Here is a 25,503-nt window from a genome sequence, read left to right as displayed (position 1 = left end):
GATACAATATTCTTTACCACTCTGGAGATAATCACTACCCCGCAGTCTATAATTTGCATGGTTAAGAAAAAAATTAAGTAGATATTACAGAGTATTTTATTCTCTATCCTACAATTATTTAATAGCACAAAGATGAAGCATAAGCTGATTTAGAATACAAATTTTAGTCTTATCAAATTAAACTGAATTGGTAATTGAACGTTTCTCACTGCATCATTAAAAAATTATCCTTAATTGATAAGACTAAAAAGCATATGACTGAAATATAATACTGAATTTTTCTCTCTGAAAAACAATGACATATTTAAAATATTTTAATAAAATTAAATTATGAATGAATAAATTATAAATTTATTTAAGAATTAAAAATTAAATTTTATATAATAAATTATAATTTTATTATTTGTGTAATTATAATGTATAATATAAAAAACATGTGGAATTATTTTCAATTATTATACTATCAATAATTTTCTAAAAGAATGATTATTTCAAACATCTTTTTAGAATATTCCATTTTTTGCATTTACAATTTTCTACAATGTGCAGAATAAAATATCTTTACCTAAGAGGGGTATAATTAGCTCCTAATTTGTTTATATCTATAGCAACCCACAACTCACATTTTAAAAATTGATAAAAAGAGATAAAATTACATATCATGAAAATATAATATGAAATGCTAAGAACTAGTGATTCAAAGGTTACCTGTTCATTCTGCTTTTTTTCATATGCAAATTTCCAAGGACAAGATGCTATTCGAGGAGTAATATTTTGTTTTGGAATATGTCTGTCAGAAGACAATTCTGCTGAAAAAGATGGTGATGATAAAGTGCAATTTTCTGTTCTGCTGAACTCAGTTTCAAACATACTATGGGAGTCCGTGATTTGTGATGACTACATGAAAGAAGATTCAATCAATTAAATCACCAAAATATATAAACTATAGAAGAAGAAAGTCAAAATAGTGAAATTAAAATAAGTGCAAAGGTCATAGGTTACAAAAGAAAAATCCTAAGGGCAGGTAAGTCTTCAGCAATTGACAGAATTAATTAAAATGAGATAAGTTATTGACTAAGATTATATCTAAGATTCCTTTTCCATCTAACCTTTCCTACTCTCCCTCCCCTCTACCTTCAAGCTCCTCCCTTCCTGCATGCTACAGCTATCTTCTAATGATAGAAAAACTGAGTGAGGTTAACCACAAATTTAATGGAATGGATGTCCAAACGATTTTAGTGTCATTGTCTTTATTTTTCAGATCTAATTTTGCACTGGCAATCAGAATGAAAGAGAAGATAATTAAGAGTAAGAGTCACTTTCAAGCTTTTCAAGTTTTCATCAATGTATTTTTTAATTGATTAAAATTTTTAATGGGCTATACTTTGAAAGAACAATCTAGGGATTAATATGAGAATTTAACATCATAATCTGCTATAAATAAAATGTCTGAAGAGATGGCTACTCAATAATCATATGAACTCAAAGTAAGAATCTTCAAGTGAATGGTCCTTTGTGTTCACTAGAAACAAACAGAATCAAAAGACATATAGGCTTAGTCTTCATTATCTGTATTCTAAAATGTTTCTCATAAACTATCTACTAAGACATCGTTAAGGTATAGGTTCCCTACACTGAAAAGCTTTAAAAGAATTACTTTAAAGGCTGAAAATTACACAAAAAAAAGTTTACTAATTTTTCCCAGTATTTAAAACTTGAGATCATTCTATGGTATGTCATAATGGTTAAAATAATGCAATATTCTAGCTTCAAAAAAAATAATCTCACCTGGACTGAGCCAAGTTCTTCCTTGCTGCCTGGCGTTTGATAGTGTATACTAATGAAAATAAAAATTATAAGGTTAAAAACAAAGATAGCAATAAATATAACTGCCTTTTTTATATATTTAAAATTTACCCAGGGACACCAAAAAAACAAAACACACAAACAAAAAAAATCACACTGCTCTATGCAAATGCTCAAAAACATACAGAACTTTAAATCATTCCAGGGTAATAATATTACTGAGTTTAATAAAAATTTTTGTTTGTAATAGAGATAATTTTTTTATAAGAATAGCCAAACTATGTATACAAAGTACTTAGTGTTGACATTAGGTTATTTCATAAATCTTAATTTTATAATACTATTAACAGCCAAAAAAAAATTGGAGCTAGAAGGTAAGCCTTTTTGTACATTTTCCAGTGAATAAAAATTGTCGATAATGACCAGTTTAAATGCCAAATAATTTAAAACCTACTTGTTTTCTGTATCATCAAGGCAGAGTTTAGATGGTATATAGGCAGGTGACATTGGAAGTTTTAAATCATGCCTTCGAAGTGGCATTTTTACATCTCTGTTCATATTCACATGGATTGGTTTTCTCACATTTTCTACAGTGAACAAAAAGTATCATAATAATTTAAAAAATAAGAACAATAAAATCTTCTTAAAGCATTGTTTGATTTTTCATTTGCATTCAATAAATGTGTTTCTTAGAAATTTTACCTAATACCACCTATTTCTATATATGCTAGAATTCACTGAAGTACTAGTATCATAGATAATTCAAAACATCTATTTTTCATCATTTGACATACATCTCAGGAAAAGGGCTTACTAAATTAGCTCTACTTTCTTTCTTTCTTCCTCTAAGACTTCCCTGACTCACAGCATAGGTGAGTCATAACAATAAGTATTTTCTCCATTATAGTATGTAACACACTTTATTTTACTTAACTGGCTCCTTCACTATTATAAATTAATAGGGTTTGAAACCTTATTTCTTTTTATACAAGTTATATTTTGTCTCTTCTATATTTTGACCCATCCTCTTTTCCAGGGAAATGCTTTTTATAGCTACCCCTACTATATATGTCTAGTTGGGTCTAGTGGGGAACCTTTTATTGTCTTATAAAGCACTGCCTCGCTGGACAAAATAATTGGGTTAGTGGTAGCCATTTGAACCTAGAGAGATCAATAATATTATCTCATCCCTCTGGTTATAGGTGATTGTTCCATTGCTGGGACCTGGCACCAGTTGGACATACGAACAAGGAATCCTTCTAAAGGAATTGTAAAAGTTGGAACAAGAGAAACAATCCTCAGTCTTTCCTTGGTGGCAAACTATGAGAGAATGGAAGTTTCTTGAGACAACATTTTGAACCTCACTGATGAAGACTATAGGGAGCTAATATCACATGTAAAACAGAATCCTGATAGCATTCAAGTTCCTGATTTGAAGTTGTCTCTGAGATCCTATGCAGCTGCATTGTCCTTCCTTTTAGTAAAGTAAGCTAATATATTTCTTTTTTTGCATTTCTGTCATTTGCAACCATGAGTCCTGACTAATAAAGTCTTGCTTCTATTTTGTCCCCATATCCAATACAATACTCATGATAGGTAATCAATAAACATATGTTAAATGAATGAATGAATGAAGTGAGGGAGAAAGTAACTAAATAAAGGTAAATATAACAAAAATATTTACAGTAAAAAAGTTTTGTTCTAGAAGTCCACAAATAATGTATTTACTCCTATTAAAGTTACCTAAATTTACTTGTGTAAATTATCAAAATGTGGAGTTTAAAACAAAAATAGCAAAGAAAATATATTAATGATACTATGATTAATGTCTATCTCTCCCTGAAATATTGCCCTATTTCTTAAAGTCTCATTTTAGTACATTTTCAAAGCAAATATCAAACACAAGTTCCCTTGAAAGAGAAGAGTTAAAAGCACAGACCAAAATGGACCTTATTTTTAAATACTGGACCACTATAATTAACATCCCAAGGACGTTTAATAATGAAAAATGTGAAATAGGAAATTAACATATTTAGCCAAAAATCTTTTGTTTATCCTTTAAAACAAGCTCTCTAACTAAACATAAAAAGACAGTAAAGATGTTTATTCCCTGCTCTTTAGCTAAAATTTGATAACTAACTGCCTAGATGGAATAATGTAACAACTGAAATAAGAGCTCTATAGTAAGTTTAACCATACTTTTTTTTTTTTTTTTTTATGGGAAGGCACCTGGAATCAAACCTGGGTCTCCAGCATGGCAGGCAAGAATTCTGCCATGAGCCACCATCACACCACCCTTAACCATAATTTTTTGAAGTTAATTTTATAGAACACATATACATACCTTAAAATAACAATAAATCTATTACACAAGAAAAGATTTTAAACAAAAATTAATTATGCTTCTAAGTTTAATAGGAAAACCAAGTTTGGAAATTAGTTTGTTCTCCATATCATCAGAATTCTAACATAGAAAATTTATAAGCTAAAAAATTATTATGATAATCTCAGTGTCAAATAAAACATTATTGGAAAGACTTACCAGGTATTTCTTTCTTGCAAGATATCTGATTTACTATATAAAGGTTAAGAAGGTCTAAACTGACAGTTGAATTTTTGGCAGGAGATAAAACTTCCAATAATTTGATTTTTGATTGTAACCTTTTCTTTTCAAAATATTCCTAAAATAATTAAAATAAAGAAAGTTGTTGTAGCAATGATATGTTCTGGACAGAATCTTAAATAATAAAAAGCAATGAATCTATTTAATCATTGATTTGATATTTTTATATTTTTGAGATACCATCTCTATATGTTTACATATAAAAGAAAGGAAAATCAATCATGATAACTGAGTTTGCCTAAAGACTCTAAATTTCAAAGCCCCTTACAATCTTCCTTTTATTTAACTTAATATCTTTAAAACAGAACTTAAAAAAAACAGAAAAGGGCGGGCCACGGTGGCTCAGCAGGTAAGAATGCTTGCCTGCCATGCCCGAGGACCCGGGTTCGATTCCCAGTGCCTGCCCATGTAAAAAAAAAACAGAAAAAAGAAATATAAATTTAAAAAAAAAAACAGATTTTAAAAAGTCATTTCCAAGTTTATATATTAAAATGTTGACAAGTTGTTCGAACTGAGAGAAGATGGGTGATTTTGTTTTTCTTTTTTACAATAAAAACAAAGTGTTGACGTTTTCTACAATGAAAAGGAATTGTTTTTATTAGAACATGGAAATTTAACTGGAAGTAATAAATGATGAATGCTTTAATTTAAAAAAAAAAAAAAGACATTTCCAGGTATCAAAAGAATATAAATCATTCATATGTAAAAAATTTAAAAATCTGATAAAAAAAAATCTGGCAGGCTAAAAGCTTATTTTTCTACAAAGTATGCTCTCCTACAAAAATAAAAAGGTTAAAGTTATGTATAGCTAAGAAAGATTAAAAGTCAAGTGAAGTAAAAGAAAACAGAGACAAACTGGATTTCATCAAAATTTAAAACATCAAAGAACCTTATCAAGACAGTGAAAAGGCAACCTACAGAATGTGAGAAAATAATTGGAAATCATATATCTGATAAGGGATTAATTTCTCCTACATCTCAGCAACAGAAAGACATACAACCCACTGAAATATTAGGAAAAGGACTTCAACAGACATTTCTCCAAAGATATACAAAGAACAATAGGCATACGAAAAGATGCTCAGCATTATTATCCATTAGGAAATGCAAATCAAAACCACAGTAATATAATACCTGCCACTCACTTCAAAAAAGAACAGAAAATACGTTGACAAGGATGCAGAGATGACAATCTTAGTATATTGTCGGTAGCAATGTAAAATGGTGCAACCACTGTGTTAAAGAGTTTGGTGCTTCCTCAAAAAGTTAATCACAGAACTAACATATGATCTAGCAAACCTACTTCTACGTATATACTCAAAAGAACTGAAAACAGGGATGTTAGAAGATATTTGTACACTAATGTTCACAGCAGTATAATTCACAGCTGCCAAAATGTGAAAACAACTGAAATGTCCATCAGATGAATTGATAAACAAAATGTGGTATATACATACAATGGAATATTACACTGACTTAAAAAGAAGTGAGGTTTGGATACATGCTACTACATGGATGAACTTCGAAGATATCATGTTGTGTGAAATAAGCCAGACACAAAGGGAAACATACTATATGACTCCACTAATATGATATAGATAGAATATGGAAATTCATAAAGACAGGAAGCAGAGTACAGGTTACCAGGAGCTTGGAGAAAGGGAATGGGGATCTAATGCTTAATGAGTGCAGCATTTCTACCCGGGGTGATGGTAAAGTTCTAGTAATGGATGGTGGTGATGAGAAGTGCAACAATGGGAATATGACAGTTCCACCAAATGGTATAGGAGTGGTTTAAGATGGGAAAGTTTATGTTGTATATATGCTCCCACAACTAAAAAAAAAAAAAAAGAGCTACTAAAGAGACAATAGCAATTAAATGGAATACATGATCACAGACTGGATCTAATAATGGAGGATAAAAGGATATTATTGGAACATATGAAATATCTAGAATATAAGACTAGAAACGTTATATCAATGTTAAATGTCTTAACTTGATAACTACTTAAGATGTTCTTGATAACTGTACATAAATGATTATCCTTGATCTTAGGAAATATATAGAAAAGTATTCATTGTTCAAGGAGCATGACGTATATATACCTATTCTCAAAGATTTAGAAGCTAGATAGATAGGTGGATAGTTAAGTAGGTAGGTGGTAGATAGGTAGTAGATTAGATAGAGACACAGAAAGGGGGGTAGGTGGATAAATAGATAGGGTAAATGTAAGAAGTTTGGATATGGATACCTGGGTGGGGTGGGGTGTTGGAATTCTCTGTATGGTTTCATATTATTTTTGTACCTTCCTGTTTGAACTTATTTCAAAATAAATAAAAAATTTTAAAAAGTCATCTGAGCGGGGTGCAAAGGGCAGTTCTGTGGTAGAACTCTTGCCTGCCATGAGGGAGACCCAGGTTCAATTCCTGGCCCATGCACTTCTCAAACAAATAAAAACCAAACAAAAATTCAACAAATGGTGCAGCAATAAGGGGATACTCACATGGAAAAAGAATGATATGTGAGAGGAGGGGCCAAGATGGTGGCTTAGCAATGTGCGCATTTTAGTTTGTCCTCCAGAACAACTACTAAATAAATAGAAACAGTACAGAACAGCTCCCGGAGCCACATCAGTGACCAGACACACAGCGTACCCCAGGCTCGACCAGCTGGACCGGCTGTGAGCCTCCCTAAAACCGTGAGTTCCCCAAGGCGTGGTGGCTGGCAGCCGGTGCCCCTCCCCCACAGGCGGCTTTCCAGAGGGAAAGGAAAGACACTCTAAACCTGGTCAAGGCAGAAGTCGCTCATTGGGCTCATGGAAAAAAAAGAAAGGAAACAGAGGTTTTAGTGGCTGTGTTTCCACAGAGACTTGGCAGCCTCTGGATTCAGCGGCGGGACTTCTCGGGCTGCAGTTGCCCCAGGTATAGGCAGAAACAGGCTGCTTTCAGGGCTGTCTCCCTCCTGGGACTTTCCCAGGGAGGGGTGAAGCCCAACTCAGGTGGAATCCCTCCCTCAAGGAATTCAGACCCCAGGGCTTGGCAATTTGAAGCCATTAAAACCAGCCTACAACCTCTCCTCTGTCTCCACTACGCCCCCAGCAGGGAGAGCCTTCCAAAGTTAAAAGTGTCGCAACATCTTTTGCTGGTGTGACCCGCAGACAGATAAGCGCCACATACTGGGCAGGATAAGAAAAACAGAGCCCAGAGACTTCACAGGAAAGACTTTTAACCTGCTGGGTCTCACCATCAGGGAAAACTGACACAGGTGACTCCTTCCCCCTGATAGGAGGCCAGTTTAGTCCGGGAAAACCCGGCTGTAGTCTATAATACCTACGTAGACCCTCCTAAGGGTGGGGAAGGAAAAGGCACCATACAAGCAGGGCAAGAAACAAGAAAACAAGAACTGAAAAATTATCCTCTGTTAAACAAAACCTAAGCTAGAGGTCCTGAAAAAGCTGAACTGAAGGTCAAAGAACAGATAGACAACAAATTCATCTATAAAGAAAACCCTAGGTAAGAGAAGTGACAGCAATCTCCAGAATAAACTAATTAAGGTAATTAAATGTCTAGACGCCAGCAAAAAATAACAAATCACACCAGGAAAATTGAAGATATGGCCCAGTCAAAGGAACAAACCAATAGTTCAAATGAGATACAAGAGTTGAAACAACTAATTCAGAATATACAAACAGACATGGAAAACCTCATCAAAAACCAAATCAATGAATTGAGGGAGGATATGAAGAGGGCAAGGAATGAACAAAAAGAAGAAATGGAAAGTCTGAAAAAACAAATCATGGAACTTATGGGGATGAAAGGTACAGTAGAAGAGATGAAAAAAACAATGGAAACCTACAATGGTAGATTTCAAGAGACAGAGGTTAGGATTAGTGAACTGGAGGACAGAACATCTGAAATCCAACAATATACAGAAACCATAGGGAAAAAATGGAAAAATATGAGCAGGGACTCAGGGAATTGAATGATAATATGAAGCGCACAAATGTACATGTTGTGGGTGTCCCAGAAGGAGAAGAGAAGGGAAAAGGAGGAGAAAAACTAATGGAAGAAATTATCACTGAAAATTTCCCAACTCTTATGAAAGACAGAAAATTACAGATCCAAGAAGTGCAGCATACCCCAAAGAGAATAGATCCAAATGGACGTTCTCCAAGACACTTACTAGTCAGAATGTCAGAGGTCAAAGAGAAAGAGAGGATCTTGAAAGCAGCAAGAGAAAAACAATCCATCACATGCAAGGGAAACCCAGTAAGACTATGTGTAGATTTCTCAGCAGAAACCGTGGAGGCGAGAAGACAGTGGGATGATATATTTAAATTACTAAAAGACAAAAACTGCCAATCAAGAATTCTATACCCAGCAAAATTGTCCTTCAAAAATGAGGGAGAAATTAAAACATTTTCAGACAAAAAAATCACTGAAAGAATTTGTGACCAAGAGACCAGCTCTGCAAGATATACTAAAGGGAACACTAGAGACAGATATGAAAAGACAAAAGAGAGTGGTGTGGAGAAGAGTGTAGAAAGAAGGAAAATTAGATATGACATATAAAATACAAAAGGCAAAATGGTAGAGGAAAGTACTACCCAAACAGTAATTGAAAGCAGCAAGAGAAAAACAATCCATCACATGCAAGGGAAACCCAGTAAGACTATGTGTAGATTTCTCAGCAGAAACCGTGGAGGCGAGAAGACAGTGGGATGATATATTTAAATTACTAAAAGACAAAAACTGCCAATCAAGAATTCTATACCCAGCAAAATTGTCCTTCAAAAATGAGGGAGAAATTAAAACATTTTCAGACAAAAAAATCACTGAAAGAATTTGTGACCAAGAGACCAGCTCTGCAAGATATACTAAAGGGAACACTAGAGACAGATATGAAAAGACAAAAGAGAGTGGTGTGGAGAAGAGTGTAGAAAGAAGGAAAATTAGATATGACATATAAAATACAAAAGGCAAAATGGTAGAGGAAAGTACTACCCAAACAGTAATAACACTAAATGTTAATGGATTGAACTCCACAATCAAAAGACACAGACTGGCAGAATGGATTAAAAAACAGGATCCTTCTATATGCTGTCCAAGGAAACACATCTTAGACCCAAAGATATACATAGGTTGAAAGTGAAAGGTTGGGAAAAGATATTTCATGCAAATAACAACCAGAAAAGAGCAGGAGCAGCTATACCAACATCCAACAAATTAGACTTCAAATGTAAAACAGTTTAAAAGAGACAAAGAAGGATACTATGTACTAATAAAAGGGAAAATTCAACATGAAGACATAACAATCATAAATATTTATGCACCGAACCAGAATGCCCCAATATACATGAGGCAAACACTGCAAACACTGAAAAGGGAAATAGACACATCTAACATAATAGTTGGAGACTTCAATTCCCCACTCTCATCAATGGACAGAACATCTAGACAGAGGATCAATAAAGAAATAGAGAATCTGAATATTACTATAAATGAGCTAGACTTAACAGACATTTATAAGACATTACACCCTGCAACAGCAGGATACACCTTTTTCTCAAGTGCTCATGGATCACTCTCAAATATAGACCATATGGTGGGTCACAAAGCAAGTCTCAACAAATTTAAAAGACTGAAATCATACAAAACACTTTCTCAGATCATAAGGGAATGAAGTTGGAAATCAATAATAGGCAAAGGGCCAGAAAATTCACAAATATGTGGAGGCTCAACAACACACTCTTAAACAACCAGTGGGTCAAGGAAGAAATTACAAGAGAAATCAGTAAATATCTGGAGGCAAATGAAAATGAAAACACAACATATCAAAACTTATGGGATGCAGCAAAGGCAGTGCTAAGAGGGAAATTTATTGTCCTAAATGCCTATATCAAAAAAAGAAGAAAGGGCAAAATAACAGGAATTAACTGTCCACTTGGAAGAACTGGAGAAAGAACAGCAAACTAACCCCAAAGCAAGCAAAAGGAAGGAAATAACAAAGATTAGAGCAGAAATAAATGAAATTGAGAACATGAAAACAATTGAGAAAATCAATAAAACAAGAAGTTGGTTCTATGAGAAAATCAGTAAGATTGATGGGCGCTTGGCAAGATTGACAAAAAGAAGAAGAGAGAGGATGCAAATAAATAAGATCAGAAATGGAAGAGGAGACATAACCACTGACCTCACAGAGATAAAGGAGGTAATAACAGGATACTATGAACAACTTTATGCTAATAAATACAACAATGTAGATGAAATGGACAACTTCCTAGAGAGGCATGAACAACCAACTTTGACTCAAGAAGACATAGATGACCTCAACAAACCAATCACAAGTAAAGAAATTGAATCAGTCATTAAAAAGCTTCCCAAAAAGAAAAGTCTAGGACCAAACGGCTTCACAGGTGAATTCTACCAAACATTCCAGAAAGAATTAGTACCAACCCTGCTCAAACTCTTCAAAAAATTGAAGTGGAGGGAAAGCTACCTAATTCATTCTATGAAGCCAACATCACCCTCATACCAAAACCAGGTAAAGATATTACAAAAAAAGAAAACTACAGACCAATCCCTCTAATGAATATAGATGCAAAAATCCTCAATAAAATTCTAGCAAATTGAATCCAGCAACACTTTAAAGAATTATACATCATGACCAAGGATGATTCATCCCAGGTATGCAAGGATGGTTCAACATAAGAAAATTAATTCATGCAATACACCACATCAACAAATCAAAGCAGAAAAATCACAATATCATCTCAATTGATGCAGAGACGGCATTTGACACAATTCAACATCCTTTCCTGTTGAAAACACTTCAAAGGATAGGAATACAAGGTAATTTCCTTAAAATGATAATGGGAATATATGAAAAACCCACAGCTAATATTGTCCTCAATGGGGAAAAACTGAAAACTTTCCCCCTAAGATCAGGAACAAGACAAGGATGTCCATTATCACCACTGTTATTCAACATTGTGTTGGAAGTTCTAGCCAGAGCAATTAGACAAGAAAAAGAAATACAAGGCATCAAAATTGGAAAGGAAGAAGTAAAAGTATCACTGTTTGCAGATGATATGATAGTATATGTTGAAAATCCTGAAAAATCCACAGCAAAACTACTAGAGCTAATAAACAAGTACAGCAAAGTGACAGGTTACAAGATCAACATTCAAAAATCTGTAGTGTTTCTATACACTAATAATGAACAATCTGAGGGGAAAATCAAGAAATGAATTCCATTTACAATTGCAACTAAAAGAATAAAATACTTAGGAATAAATTTAACTAAAGAGACAAAAGACCTATACAAAGAAAACTATAAGAAACTGTTAAAAGAAATCACAGAAGACCTAAATAGATGGAAGGGCATACCGTGTTCATGGATTAGAAGACTAAATATAGTTAAGATGTCAATTCTACCTAAATTGGCATACCGTGTTCATAGATTGGAAGACTAAATATAGTTAAGATGTCAATTCTACCTAAATTGATTTACAGATTCAATGCAATACCAACCAAAATCCCAACAACTTACTTTTCAGAAATAGAAAAACCAATAAGCAAATTTATCTGGAAGGGCAGGGTGCCCCAAATTGCTAAAAGTATCTTGAGGAAAAAACACAAAGCTGGAGGTCTCACGCTACCTGACTCTAAGGCATATTATGAAGCCACAGTGGTCAAAACAGCATGGTACTGGCATAAAGATAGATATATTTACCAATGGAATCAAATAGAGTGTTCAGATATAGACCCTCTCATCTATGGACATTTGATCTTCGATAAGGCAATCAAGTCAACTCACCTGGGACAGAACAGTCTCTTCAATAAATGGTGCCTAGAGAACTGGATATCCATATGCAAAAGAATGAAAGAGGACCCGTATCTCACACACTACACAAAAGTTAACTCAAAATGGAGCAAAGATCTAAACATCAGGTCTAAGACCATAAAACAGTTAGAGGAAAATGTAGGGAAATATCTTATAAATCTTATAATTGGAGGCAGTTTTATAGACCTTACACCTAAAGCAAGAGCACTGAAGAAAGAAATAAATAAATGGGAACTCCTCAAAGTTAAACATTTTTTGTGCATCAAAGAACTTCATCAAGAAAGTAAAAACACAGCCTACACAATGGGAGACAGTATTTGGAAATGACATATCAGATAAAGGTCTAGTATCCAGAATTTATAAAGAGATTGTTCAACTCAACAACAAAAAGATAGCCAACCCAATTACAAAATGGGAAAAAGACTTGAACAGACACTTCTCAGAAGAGGAAATGCAAATGGCAAAAAGGCACATGAAGAGATGCTCAACGTCCCTGAGCATTAGAGAAATGAAATCAAAACCACAATGAGATATCATCTCACACCCACCAGAATGGCCATTATCAACAAAACAGAAAATGACAAGTGCTGGAGAGGATGTGGAGAAAGAGGCACACTTATTCACTGTTGGTGGGAATGTCAAATGGTGCAACCACTGTGGAAGGCAGTTTGGTGGTTCCTCAAAAAGCTGAACACAGAATTGCCATATGACCCAGCAATACCACTGCTAGGTATATACTCAGAGGACATAAGGGCAAAGACACAAACAGACATTTGCACACCAATGTTTATAGCAGCATTATTTACAATTGCAAGGAGATGGAAACAGCCAAAATTTCCATCAACAGACGAGTGGCTAAACAAACTGTGGTATATACATACGATGGAATATTATGCAGCTTTAAGACAGAATAAACTTATAAAGTATGTAACAACATGGATGGACCTTGAGAACATTATGCTGAGTGAGACTAGCCAAAAACTAAAGGACAAATACTATATGGTCTCACTGATATGAACTGACATTAGTGAATAAACTTGGAATATGTCATTGGTAACAGAGACCATCAGGAGATAGAAATAGGGTAAGATATTGGGTAATTGGAGCTGAAGGGATACAGTCTGTGCAACAGGACTAGATACAAAAACTCAGAAATGGACAGCACAATACTTCCTAACTGTAATATAATTGTTAAAACACTGAATGAAGCTGCATGTGAGAATGATAGAGGGAGGAGGGCTGGGGACATAAATGAAATAAGAAAGAAAGATAGATGTTAAATATTGAGATGGTATAATCTAGGAATGCCTAGAGTGTATAATAATAGTAAAATGTACAAGGTACAATTTTCAAAATGTGTTTGCATGAGGAAGAACAAAGGAATGTCATTATTGCAGGGTACTGAAAATAGATGGTAATTAATATTTTAAAATGTCACCTTCTGTGTGAGACTAAAGCAAAAATTTTTATTTGTTACAAAATTTATATTTTGACTAGTGCATTTTCTAATATAACTTATGTAGACAGTTTGATTGAACGCCATCAGTACTTGGAATCTCAGGTAGGACATGAGATTTTGCTGGTTTGTCCAGAGTGATGCCCTGATGAATCCCAGAGTGATTCAATCAGTGAGTGGAAAAGTATCTGTAAAGCCCCCTTTGGGGAGTGGTGAGAACGGGGAGAAATTCAACTTCCCCAAGCTGAATTCTCGATATTCTCACAAGCGGTGTGGACAACCAAAGCTATAGGCTGAGCCCCCAGTCTTGGTGTTTGTTCATATGAAACTTAATCCACAAAGGATAGGTCAAATCTACTTATAATTTAGGCCTAAGAGTCACCCCCAAGAGAGCCTCTTTTGTTGCTCAGATGTGGCCTCTCTCTCCAGCCAACACAACGAGCAGTCTCACCACCCTACCCTTCTCTACGTGGGACATGACTCCCAGGGGTGTGGACCTTCCTGGCAACATGGGACAGAGATCTTGGAATGAACGGAGACTCAGCATCAAGGGACTGAGAAAAACCCTAGAATGAGCTGAGACTTAGCATCAAGGGATTGAGAAAACCTTCTCAACCAAAAGGGGGAAGAGGGAAATGAGACAAAGTGTCAATGGCTGAGAGATTCCAAACAGAGTTGAGAGGTTACCCTGGAGGTTATTCTTATGCATCAAGTAAATATCATCTTGTTATTCAAGATGTAATGGAGAGGCTGGAGGGAACTGCCTGAAAATGTAGAGCTGTGTTCCAGTAGCCATGTTTCTTGAGGATGATTGAATAATGATACAGCTGTCACAATGTGACTGTGTGAGTGTGAAAACCTTGTGTCTGATGCTCCTTTTATCTACCTTGTCAACAAAGGAGTAGAACATACGGAATAAAAATTAATAATAGGGCGAACAAATGCTAAAATAAATTTAGTTTAAATGCTAGTGATCAATGAAAGCAAGGGGTAAGGGGTATGGTAGGTATAATCTTTTTTTTTTCTTTCCTGTGTTCGTTTTATTTCTTTTTCTGAATTAATGCAAATGTTTTAAGAAATGATGAATATGCAACTAAGTGATGATATTGTGAATTACTGATTATGTATGTTGTTTTATTTTATTTTTTAATTAATAAATATTTTTAAAAATTTTTAAAAAAAGAATGATATGTGACCCCTGCCATACAGTGTACAAAAAAAAAAAGGTCATCTGAGATATGGAAAAGAAAAAAAACAAACATGAGACTAAAGTGGTTTATCTCTGTAACCAAATTAATTTACTTTGTTATCCCTCCACAACTCCTCAATGTATGTTTGTTTTATAACCCAAACTTTCACATAATTATAATTTTGTCATTTGATATTTTCTTCTGGCTCTTCGAACTGTAATTATTCTTCCTCATCAAATTATATCCTTAATTTACCAAGTTCAAGGGCATTTATTTAATTCTTACTCAGTAATTACTATAACTAGACACTACCACAAATTGTAAAAATGTCTTCTCTTCCCTTAAATAATTCATAATATAACGTGATAGTGCGATTATAAAGTGAAATGTCCTAGACCATGAACCCCCCGCTCCCCCCAAAAAAGTGAAATGTCGAAAGTGAGAAAAGTCCAAGATGGCAAAAAAATTTTAATTCAACAAGAAGTATCACATTCCAGGACTCTAAAGCTTTCACATTAACATTTCAGATTATTATACATTATAATTGATCATTTGTACTATAAGAGAATGTAAGAGATTTGCCAGCTATAAAGTAAAAAAGCAAATGTCTTGTTCTTATGAAAAATTAGCCAGAGAACTTTCCAGAAACCCACAACCTCCAGATGGGTCCCTGGTCCAGATAATCCTGAAACCTTGCCCAATCTCTCCGGAACATCAGATAGTTTCATCTCCCTACCCCATATTAGTGACAGACACTTCCCATAGCAAAAATTGAGAATTGCCATAGCCCAAACAACCTAAAGAGAGGTATGGAAAGATCAATGATGATGGGGAATTATACATAGAAGAGAGGACTTAACAAATGAATATGACTGCTGAATCATTAAATTGATCTCTCTTTCAGTCTCCAGTATTTTAGAGTACCTAGAAATAAAAATCTAAAATTGTGAAATTGTAACACATGCCAAACTCTGAAATACGTTCTACAACTAATTGTAGTGCTGTGCTTGGAAATTTATAGTTTTTTTCTATATATGTTATTTTTCACAAAAAAAAAGAAGGAAAAAAAGTCGATTGTGATGTTAAAAAAGTATTTAAGCCCTCTAGCCTCCTATATTATGGAGTAGCTAGAAGGGAAAATATGAGAGACTATATGGAAGCCCATGACAAACTCTGGAATCTGTCCTATAATCACTTGTTGAAGAGTGCTTTGAAAACTATTGCTTTTTTATTTCTTTGCTTTGTATATATGCTATACTATACAATATAAAAAAGTTTTAAAATAATTAGCCAGAGATAAAAAGTATCATTTGTGGGTTTTTTTTCCATATTTTAGTCAAGTAATTTGTAACCCCAAATTCAACTATAATGTCTTATAAAAGATTGCACTATCACAATAAAATAAAAGGAGCTTCAAGATGTAAATATTTCCCTTTGGAAAAATGATTACGGCAAGGGTAGATTGATGGTGTCTTGAAATTAAGAAAATGTAATTTTTTTAAGGGACTGTACCATGTGAAGAATATCCGTGATTTATAAGACCATAGTGTAGCAGATAATGAAAGAAATAATTGCAACTGAACTATGACAGGATCCTCATAAAAGATCCCTAAACTATGGCTGGAGGGAGGAAAGGGAAGATAAGGGAGGATAGGATGGGGGAGGTTCCTCAGGAAATGATTTCTAAGATAGCTTGATGAGTCAGAATTACCCAAAGAGGGTAGAAATATAAAGTTTCAGGAAAAAGGAAGAAGTAGTATAAAGACTATCTGCAAAGGGAGTAAGCCTTTACTCTAGGGACATTTCTGAAGAGGTTGGTCCCTCATGGTCTAGCAGCAATAGCCTCTACTTTCTTTTTTCCTAGAAAGAACAAAGTTATGAGACTAATTGACTTACCTGTCAAGGCAAGACTCAATTTTTTTGTTCAAGTTTCATTTAGTAGAAATAATCAGAAGATAATATGAAAACTTCCAGAAAATAAAAAATCAAATTTTAACTTAAAAATAGCCCATTAAGAAAGACTAGCCAGAGAAATCGGAATAAATCTGGAGAACATGTGAAAGAAAACAAGGGAAAAGTTCATTTTAAGATGAAAGAAATGGCAAACTATGTTGGAGATGGTAATATATCAAAGTAAATCGGATTGAAAAATGTCCTCTGGATTGAACAAAATGAAGTTCATTGTTGACACCAGCTATCAGATGAGTAGACTGAGATTTAAATGGGAAGAATGAAAAGGAAAGGATCCAAAAAGCGCTTTTTTTTTTAATAGGGAAGAACTGAGTATGCCTATCAAGGGGAAGCCTACAGTAGACAGACAGTGGTTGAATATTTAAGAAAGAGAAGAAATAAATAATGCAGTGAGGTCCCTGTGAAAGCAGAAGTAGACCAAATTTAGATCAAAGAGAGAGACCTTCATTTGACAGAAAGAAGAAAGTACGCATATAGTTACAGAAGAGAAAGAAAAGATGGATAAACAAGTTAGATGATTTTCAGAACTAGTAGTAGGAATCTGAGATAATTCTCAGTTGACGGCTTCTATTTTCTCTGAAATATGAGAGTAGATCATGCTGTGAGTATGATGGATATAGAGAATAGGATTTAGGGGATAGAGGTTTGGGGACACAAGGGAGAATGTGAAATAGTTTATTCAAAAAGTAGGAAAGTGATATGAGTAGAGGTCAGCATCTGGAGAAGGAACCATGGAGATCTTTCTCTTTCTCATAAATGTTCAAAACAATAATACAAATAGAGTGAGACAATCTAAAGAGAAGAAGTCTGGGAACAGACTACATTCATAACTTCTAAAAATATTTATTAAGCCTAGGTTATTAGTAGACACATTTCCAGGCATAGTGTGAAATCTGATGAAATCTCTATTCTCATGAAGCTTATATTTTGATTGGGGGAGAAGGGGTATAAATAAATAAATTAACAAGAAAATACCATATTTTGAAAGAAGTGATAAATAAAAGAGGGTATGGGATAGAGAATGCTGGAAGGTAGGAAGCTATTTAAATGCAGTAATAAGAGACAGCCAATCTAAGGATATACAAAATCTGAAACCCAAATGTAGATAAACTAGCCATGCAAATATCTTGAGGGAGAGTACTCCAAAAAGAGGGCACAAGAGTGGCAGGAAAAAGGTCAGGGTAGCTAAAATACAATGAACAATGGAGTGAACAGTAAGAAATAAGATCAGAGAAGCAGGCAGAACACAGATCCTTCAGGTCCTTGCAGGCTATGGTTACACTGAGGTTTATTCTAAAAGCATTGTGAAGTAATTGAGGTTTTTAAGCAGGGGAATGATAAGCTATTATTCGTCCTTTTGAAAGATCATTACAGCTGCTCTATGAAGAACTGACTATAAGGGAACAAAACTTCTGCGGAAATGGTAAGAAAATGACAAACAACCCAATTGAAAAATGGAAAAAAAATACCTGGAAAAGCTTGTCACTAAAGAAGAAAGTTTGAATGAAGACAGTCAGCAATGAGGCATCATTTCATAGAATTAACAACTTTGTCTTTCACAATAATCATTCCCCTGCTTTTCTTTATAATTTTAGTACATTAGGATATATCCTTAATCAGTGTACAATGGGTTATTTTTTCTATTTTGGAATTTTAGATAAATGGAATCTTACTGTTTTTGCTCTTCTGAGTTACTTCTTTTGCTCAATACATTTTTGAGACTCATTCAAATTAATTATATGTAGCTGATACATTTTCACTGCTATATCATTATTTGGATATGCCACAATTTGTTTAACTTTTTACTGCTAATGGAATTTGGTTACTTTGCATCCTTTCCTCTTATTCCTCCCCTCTTCTTCTCTCTCTTTCTCTAATTGCTACTTACAATGACTCAAACAATTTTATACATATCTCAAAGAGCATGTGCAATAGTTGCTTTCACATTAGGCCATAACAGAAATATAGTCAAAAGATGAGGATTTTCTCCAGCCAACACAACAAGCAAATTCACCACCCTTCCTCTATCTACATGGGACATGACTCCCAGGGGTGTGGACCTTCCTGGCAAGTTGGGACAGAAATCCCGGAATGAGCTGAAACTCAGTATCAAGGGATTGAGAAAACCTTCTCGACCAAAAGGGGGAAGAGTGAAATGAGACAAAGTAAGTGTCAATGGCTGAGAGATTCCAAACAGAGTCTAGAGGTTATCCTGGAGATTATTCTTACACATTGAATAGATATCACCTTGTTAGTCAAGATGTAGTGGAGAGGCTGGTGGGAACTGCCTGAAAATGTGAAGCTGTGTTCCAGTAGCCATGTTTCTTGAAGATGACTGTATAATGATATAGGTTTCAAAATGTGACTGTGTGATTGTGAAAACCTTGTGTCTGATTCTCCTTTTATCTACCTTCTCAACAGACAAATAAAACATATGGAATAAAGATGAAAAATAGGGGGAACAAATGCTAAAATAAATTTAGAGTGAAATGCTGGTGATCGGTGAGGGGGAGGGGTGGGGTATGGTACATATGAATCTTTTTCTGTTTTCTTTTTATTTCTTTTTCTAAATAGATGCAAATGTTCCGAGAAATGATCATGATGATAAATATGCAACTATGTGATGATATTGTGACTTACTGATTATATATGTAGAAAGGAATGATCAAAAATTACAAATGTTTGCGTTTGGTGTTTTTTTGCATTTTACAAAAATTTCTTAATTACTAAAAAAAAAAAGAACACAGATTATCAGGAGATAGAAATGGGGTACAGGCTGGGCAAATGGTGCTGAATGAACACAAATTGTGCAACAGGACTGATTATAAAAATTCAGAAATGCATAGCACAGTACTACCTGATTGTAGTATAATAATATAAGTACACTGAATGAAGCTGGATGCAAGGATGATTGAGGGAGAAGGGCTGGGGATATGTATGAAACCAAAAGGAAAGATAGAGGATAAAGACTGAGACAGCATAATTTAGGAATGCTTAAAGTGCACAATGATAGTGATTCAATGTACAAATAAAAAAACGTTTTTGCATGAGGGAGAACAAATGAATATCAGCATTACAGGGTGTTAAAAAATAGATGGTATACAGGAAAATGTACAATCAATGCAAGCTAGGGTCTATAGTCAACAATAACAATGTAATATGCTTCCATTGAATGTAAAAAAGGCATTATGCCAAAACTATACGTCAGCAGGTGGGGGACATGGGGGAGGGGTATGGATTCTTTGTGGAGGAAAAGGTAATGTCTTCAGATAGATTATGGTGGTGAAGGCATATATACATACTTAAGTTGGATCGTATGATGTGTAAATAAAACGGTTTAAAAATGAAAAAAAACAAAGATGAGGATTTGAATTAGGACCCTAATAGTACAGGAGATGAGAAGTGGTCGAATTTGGAATATATTTCGGAAACAGAAAAACAGCAAGAATCAACATGCCTCTTAAGTCACTGCCTGAGGAAAATCAAGGTATCAACAAAGAGAAGACTAAAGGAAGATGGTCCTTCAATCTCACATAAGTGAATTTATTACTCTTGGGAAAAAATGCTTCAGTACATGACTATTCTCTCAGTTGAATACAAATAAAAAATATTTTTTCTTTACCTTCTGCTTTCTTCTTTCCTGCTTGATTAGAACCCTAGTCCTGAAAAAGGAAACAGGATTGAAAATTATAATGATTAAAGAAAGGGTTCCTGAAACAATTGCCATTTTAACTGAATTAAAGACCTGGAAATAAAATCTAAAAGTGCAGCAATCATTGCATCATTTTCTGAAAAACTACTATGGAAATATTCTCATAGTATTCATAAATATGACACTTTATAAAATGTTCTTTGACAGGAAATTCAAGATCTAATAAAAATAACCTATACCTTTGATAAATGATTAAGCATAAAATAAATGTGAATTATAAATTCAAGATGGGGAAGCCAACTTAATGCATCTGGAAAGGAAGTGACTGAAAGAGTCTCATCTGACGTAATATTCTTGGCCAACACTTATTTTCTTTGCCCTTCTTTGTATTCCAACATTATACTGAAATTAAATAGAAATAAGGAGAAACAGAAATTTGCTTAGATTTTCAGCAAATGTCAAGTTTATTATTAGAGTAACTTCAGTTACATTAATATATCAGCTATGTGTACTTGAAAACTCATGTCTTCTTTTAAAAAATTTAGCCATTAGGGTTGGGCTTCATAGCAATGATCCCGGTGTCAAAAATAGCATCTAATTACAATGATAAGCAGTATTTAATGGTTACAAAATAATTGATCTGCTAATAATAGTAGAATGCAGTTAAACACTCAGGACAATATAAGAAGATATGTACAATATATTTTCAAAATATGCATGAAACTATGGTATCAAAAATTCAAAATTTTCACAAGAATAATAAAACAGCAAAATATATCTTAGCTTTATCAGATTATATAATCATAACTTAAAATAATTGTCAATAATAATGACTACCATAACATTTACCCCTATTCCTGTGAACTTGATTATTCTCCAGAGTAATTTTACAAGGTAAGTTTTGTTTTTAAACCCATTTTACTGATGAAGAAACTAAGGCACAGAGAGGTATCTGACTTGCCCAGGGTCACAATGCTAATAAGTGGTAGAGCCAGAATTCAAATCCTGGAGGTCTGGTTTTGGAGGGTTTTTTTTTTTTTTTGCTTGTTTGTTTGTTTTGTTGTTGTTGTTGTTGTTTTGCATGGGCAGGCACTGGGTATCGAACCCAGGTCTCCAGCATGGCAGGCAAGAACTCTGCCTGGTGAGCCACCATGGCCTGCCCTGTTTTGAGTTTTTTAAACCACTGTGTTAAAGCAACTCCAAGTAAGTTTTGTAACATATTTGTAACTCAACATATACAAAACCATTCATTTTTGCCAGTAGTTTCATAAACTATTCATGACAACTATTAAATATCCCCAGATTTTGCCACTATTTGAATTTGTTCTTTAAGATATTTTTGAATATCTGTACTTTAATGGACCATTTTAAATTCATTAAGAAAAGAATTCCGGGACTTCCTGGAAGATGGCGGCTTAGTAAGACGCGCGGATCTTAGTTTCTTCTCCAGGACACCTACTAGGGGAGTAGAAACGATACAGAAAGCGCCCAAAGCCACAACAGAGATAAAAAAGACAGCGTACCCCATCCTGGAACGGCTGGCTGGCTGAGAGAAGCAGCTCGGGTGAGATCGCCGAGGCGCGCGGGCCTTACCGGGCGGGGTGGCAAGCGGCCGGAGTTACTCCCTTCCCCCTTCCCGGGCCGGCTGGGAGAATTGGAGAGGCGGTCCCCTGAAACAAAGACGGCTGGCGCCCACACCACGCGCAGCCCCCGGACCAACTGAGAGAATTGGATCGGAAACCCCCAGGCCGCGGAGAACGGTGACGGGTGGGGGAGGCCCCTTCCAAACCCGTGACTCCCGGGGAACGTGCACTCTCTTGGGCGGGCCGCTGCCGCTGGCGCCCTCCCGCCACGCTTGTTGCCCAGGGCCGACTAGGAAATTCGGATGGGCTCTTTCCCTGGCTGAGGCGACCAGCAACCCTCCCTGCGTTCGGAGCCCGGGCCGGCTCAAGCCGTTTCGGCTAGCGAACCCCCAGGACGGCGAGAGTTTTCCAAAGTTTAAGGTCCCACAGCACCTTTTACTGGTGGGACCCGCAGACAAACGGGTGCCACGAGCGCCACCTACTGGGCAGGATAAGAAAAACAGAACCCAGAGATTTCACAGAAAAATATTACAACCTTGCTGGGTCCAACACCAAGAGAAATCTGAATAAATGCCCAGACGCCAGCAGCAGAAGATAACTGTCCACGCTCAAAAGATTGAGAATATGGCTCAGTCAAAGGAACAAACCAATAGCTCAAATGAGTCACAAGAGCTGAGACAACTAATGCTGAATATACGAACAGAAATGGAAAACCTCTTCAAAAATGAAATCGATAAATTGAGGGAGGACATGAAGAGGACATGGGCTGAACATAAAGAAGAAATAGAAAAACTGAAAAAACAAATCGCAGAACTTATGGAAGTGAAGGATAAAGTAGCAAACATAGAAAAAATAATGGATAGCTACAATGATAGATTTAAAGAGACAGAAGATAGAATTAGTGATTTGGAGGATGGAACATCTGAATTCCAAAAAGAAACAGAAACTATAGGGAAAAGAATGGAAAAATTTGAACAGGGTATCAGGGAACTCAAGGACAATATGAACCGCACAAATATACGTGTTGTGGGTGTCCCAGAAGGAGAAGAGAAGGGAAAAGGAGGAGAAAAACTAATGGAAGAAATTATCACTGAAAATTTCCCAACTCTTATGAAAGACCTAAAATTACAGATCCAAGAAGTGCAGCGCACCCCAAAGAGATTAGACCCAAATAGGCGTTCTCCAAGACACTTACTAGTTAGAATGTCAGAGGTCAAAAAGAAAGAGAAGATCTTGAAAGCAGCAAGAGAAAAACAATCCATTACATACAAGAGAAACCCAATAAGACTTTGTGTAGATTTCTCAGCAGAAACCATGGAAGCTAGAAGACAGTGGGATGATATATTTAAAATACTAAAAGAGAAAAACTGCCAACCAAGACTCCTATATCCAGCAAAATTATCCTTCAAAAATGAGGGAGAAATTAAAACATTCTCAGACAAAAAGTCACTGAAAGAATTTGTGACCAAGAGACCAGCTCTGCAAGAAATACTAAAGGGAGCACTAGAGTCAGATACAAAAAGACAGAAGAGAGAGATATGGAAAAGAGTGTAGAAAGAAGGAAAATCAGATATGATATATATAATACAAAAGGCAAAATGGTAGAGGAAAATATTATCCAAACAGTAATAACACTAAATGTCAATGGACTGAATTTCCCAATCAAAAGACATAGATTGGCAGAATGGATTAAAAAACAGGATCCTTCTATATGCTGTCTACAGGAAACACATCTTAGACCCAAAGATAAACATAGGTTGAAAGTGAAAGGTTGGGAAAAGATATTTCATGCAAATAACAACCAGAAAAGAGCAGGAGTGGCTATACTAATATCCAACAAATTAGACTTCAAATGTAAAACAGTTAAAAGAGACAAAGAAGGACACTATATACTAATAAAAGGAACAGTTAAACAAGAAGACATAACAATCATAAATATTTACGCACCGAATCAGAATGCCCCAAAATACGTGAGGAATATACTGCAAACACTGAAAAGGGAAATAGACTCATATACCATAATAGTTGGAGACTTCAACTCACCACTCTCATCAAGGGACAGAACATCTAGACAGAGGATCAACAAAGAAATAGAGAATCTGAATATTACTATAAATGAACTAGACTTAATAGACATTTATAGGACATTACATCCCACAACAGCAGGATACACCTTTTTCTCAAGTGCTCATGGATCATTCTCAAAGATAGACCATATGCTGGGTCACAAAGCAAGTCTTAACAAATTTAAAAAGATTGAAATCTTACACAACACTTTCTCGGACCATAAAGGAATGATGTTGGAAATCAATAATAGGCAGAGTGCCAGAAAATTCACAAATACGTGGAGGCTCAACAACACACTCCTAAACAACGACTGGGTCAAAGAAGAAATTGCAAGGGAAATTAGCAAATACCTCGAGGCGAATGAAAATGAAAACACAACATATCAAAACTTATGGGACGCAGCAAAGGCAGTGCTAAGAGGGAAATTTATTGCTCTAAATGCCTATATCAGAAAAGAAGAAAAGGCAAAAATTCAGGAATTAACTATCCATTTGGAAGAACTGGAGAAAGAACAGCAAGCTAACCCCAAAGCAAGCAAAAGGAAAGAAATAACAAAGATTAGAGCACAAATAAATGAAATTGAAAACATGAAAACAATAGAGAAAATCAATAAGGCCAGAAGTTGGTTCTATGAGAAAATCAATAAGATTGATGGGCCCTTAGCAAGATTGACAAAAAGAAGAAGAGAGAGGATGCAAATAAATAAGATCAGAAATGGAAGAGGAGACATAACTACTGACCTCACAGAAATAAAGGAGGTAATAACAGGATACTATGAACAACTTTACGCTAATAAATACAACAATTTAGAGGAAATGGACGGGTTCCTGGAAAGACATGAACAACCAACTTTGACTCAAGAAGACATAGATGACCTCAACAAACCAATCACAAGTAAAGAGATTGAATTAGTCATTCAAAAGCTTCCTAAAAAGAAAAGTCCAGGACCAGATGGCTTCACATGTGAATTCTACCAAACGTTCCAGAAAGAATTAGTACCAATTCTCTTCAAACTCTTCAAAAAAATCAAAGTGGAGGGAAAACTACCTAATTCATTCTATGAAGCCAACATCACCCTCATACCAAAACCAGGCAAAGATATTACAAAAAAAGAAAACTACAGACCAATCTCTCTAATGAATACAGATGCAAAAATCCTCAATAAAATTCTAGCAAATCGTATCCAACAACACATTAAAAGAATTATACATCATGACCAAGTAGGATTCATCCCAGGTATGCAAGGATGGTTCAACATAAGAAAATCAATTAATGTAATACACCATATCAACAAATCAAAGCAGAAAAA

General features: G+C 35.1%; 1 protein-coding gene across 3 annotated transcripts in view; it reads right to left on the bottom strand.

The window, feature by feature from the left end:
* REDIC1 (regulator of DNA class I crossover intermediates 1) overlaps positions 1 to 25,503 on the bottom strand; it is a 173,993-nt gene that overhangs the window by 72,620 nt on the left and 75,870 nt on the right. For 2 of the 3 annotated variants that reach the window (XM_077170525.1, XM_077170528.1), the window contains exons 2-6: positions 20,515 to 20,554; positions 4,349 to 4,487; positions 2,261 to 2,393; positions 1,789 to 1,837; positions 709 to 897 (exon numbers count right to left, since the gene is read on the bottom strand). In XM_077170525.1, the coding sequence (XP_077026640.1) occupies positions 709 to 897; positions 1,789 to 1,837; positions 2,261 to 2,393; positions 4,349 to 4,487; positions 20,515 to 20,554 (550 nt within the window). The remainder of the gene's footprint in view (positions 1 to 708; positions 898 to 1,788; positions 1,838 to 2,260; positions 2,394 to 4,348; positions 4,488 to 20,514; positions 20,555 to 25,503) is intronic. The other variant, XM_077170527.1, reaches the window with a different exon arrangement.

Source organism: Tamandua tetradactyla, chromosome 7, assembly GCF_023851605.1.
Source record: "Tamandua tetradactyla isolate mTamTet1 chromosome 7, mTamTet1.pri, whole genome shotgun sequence".
NCBI classification, from domain to species: Eukaryota; Metazoa; Chordata; class Mammalia; order Pilosa; family Myrmecophagidae; genus Tamandua; species Tamandua tetradactyla.
Note: the sequence above shows the minus strand (reverse complement) of the source record. Positions and strands in the feature narration are given on the sequence as shown.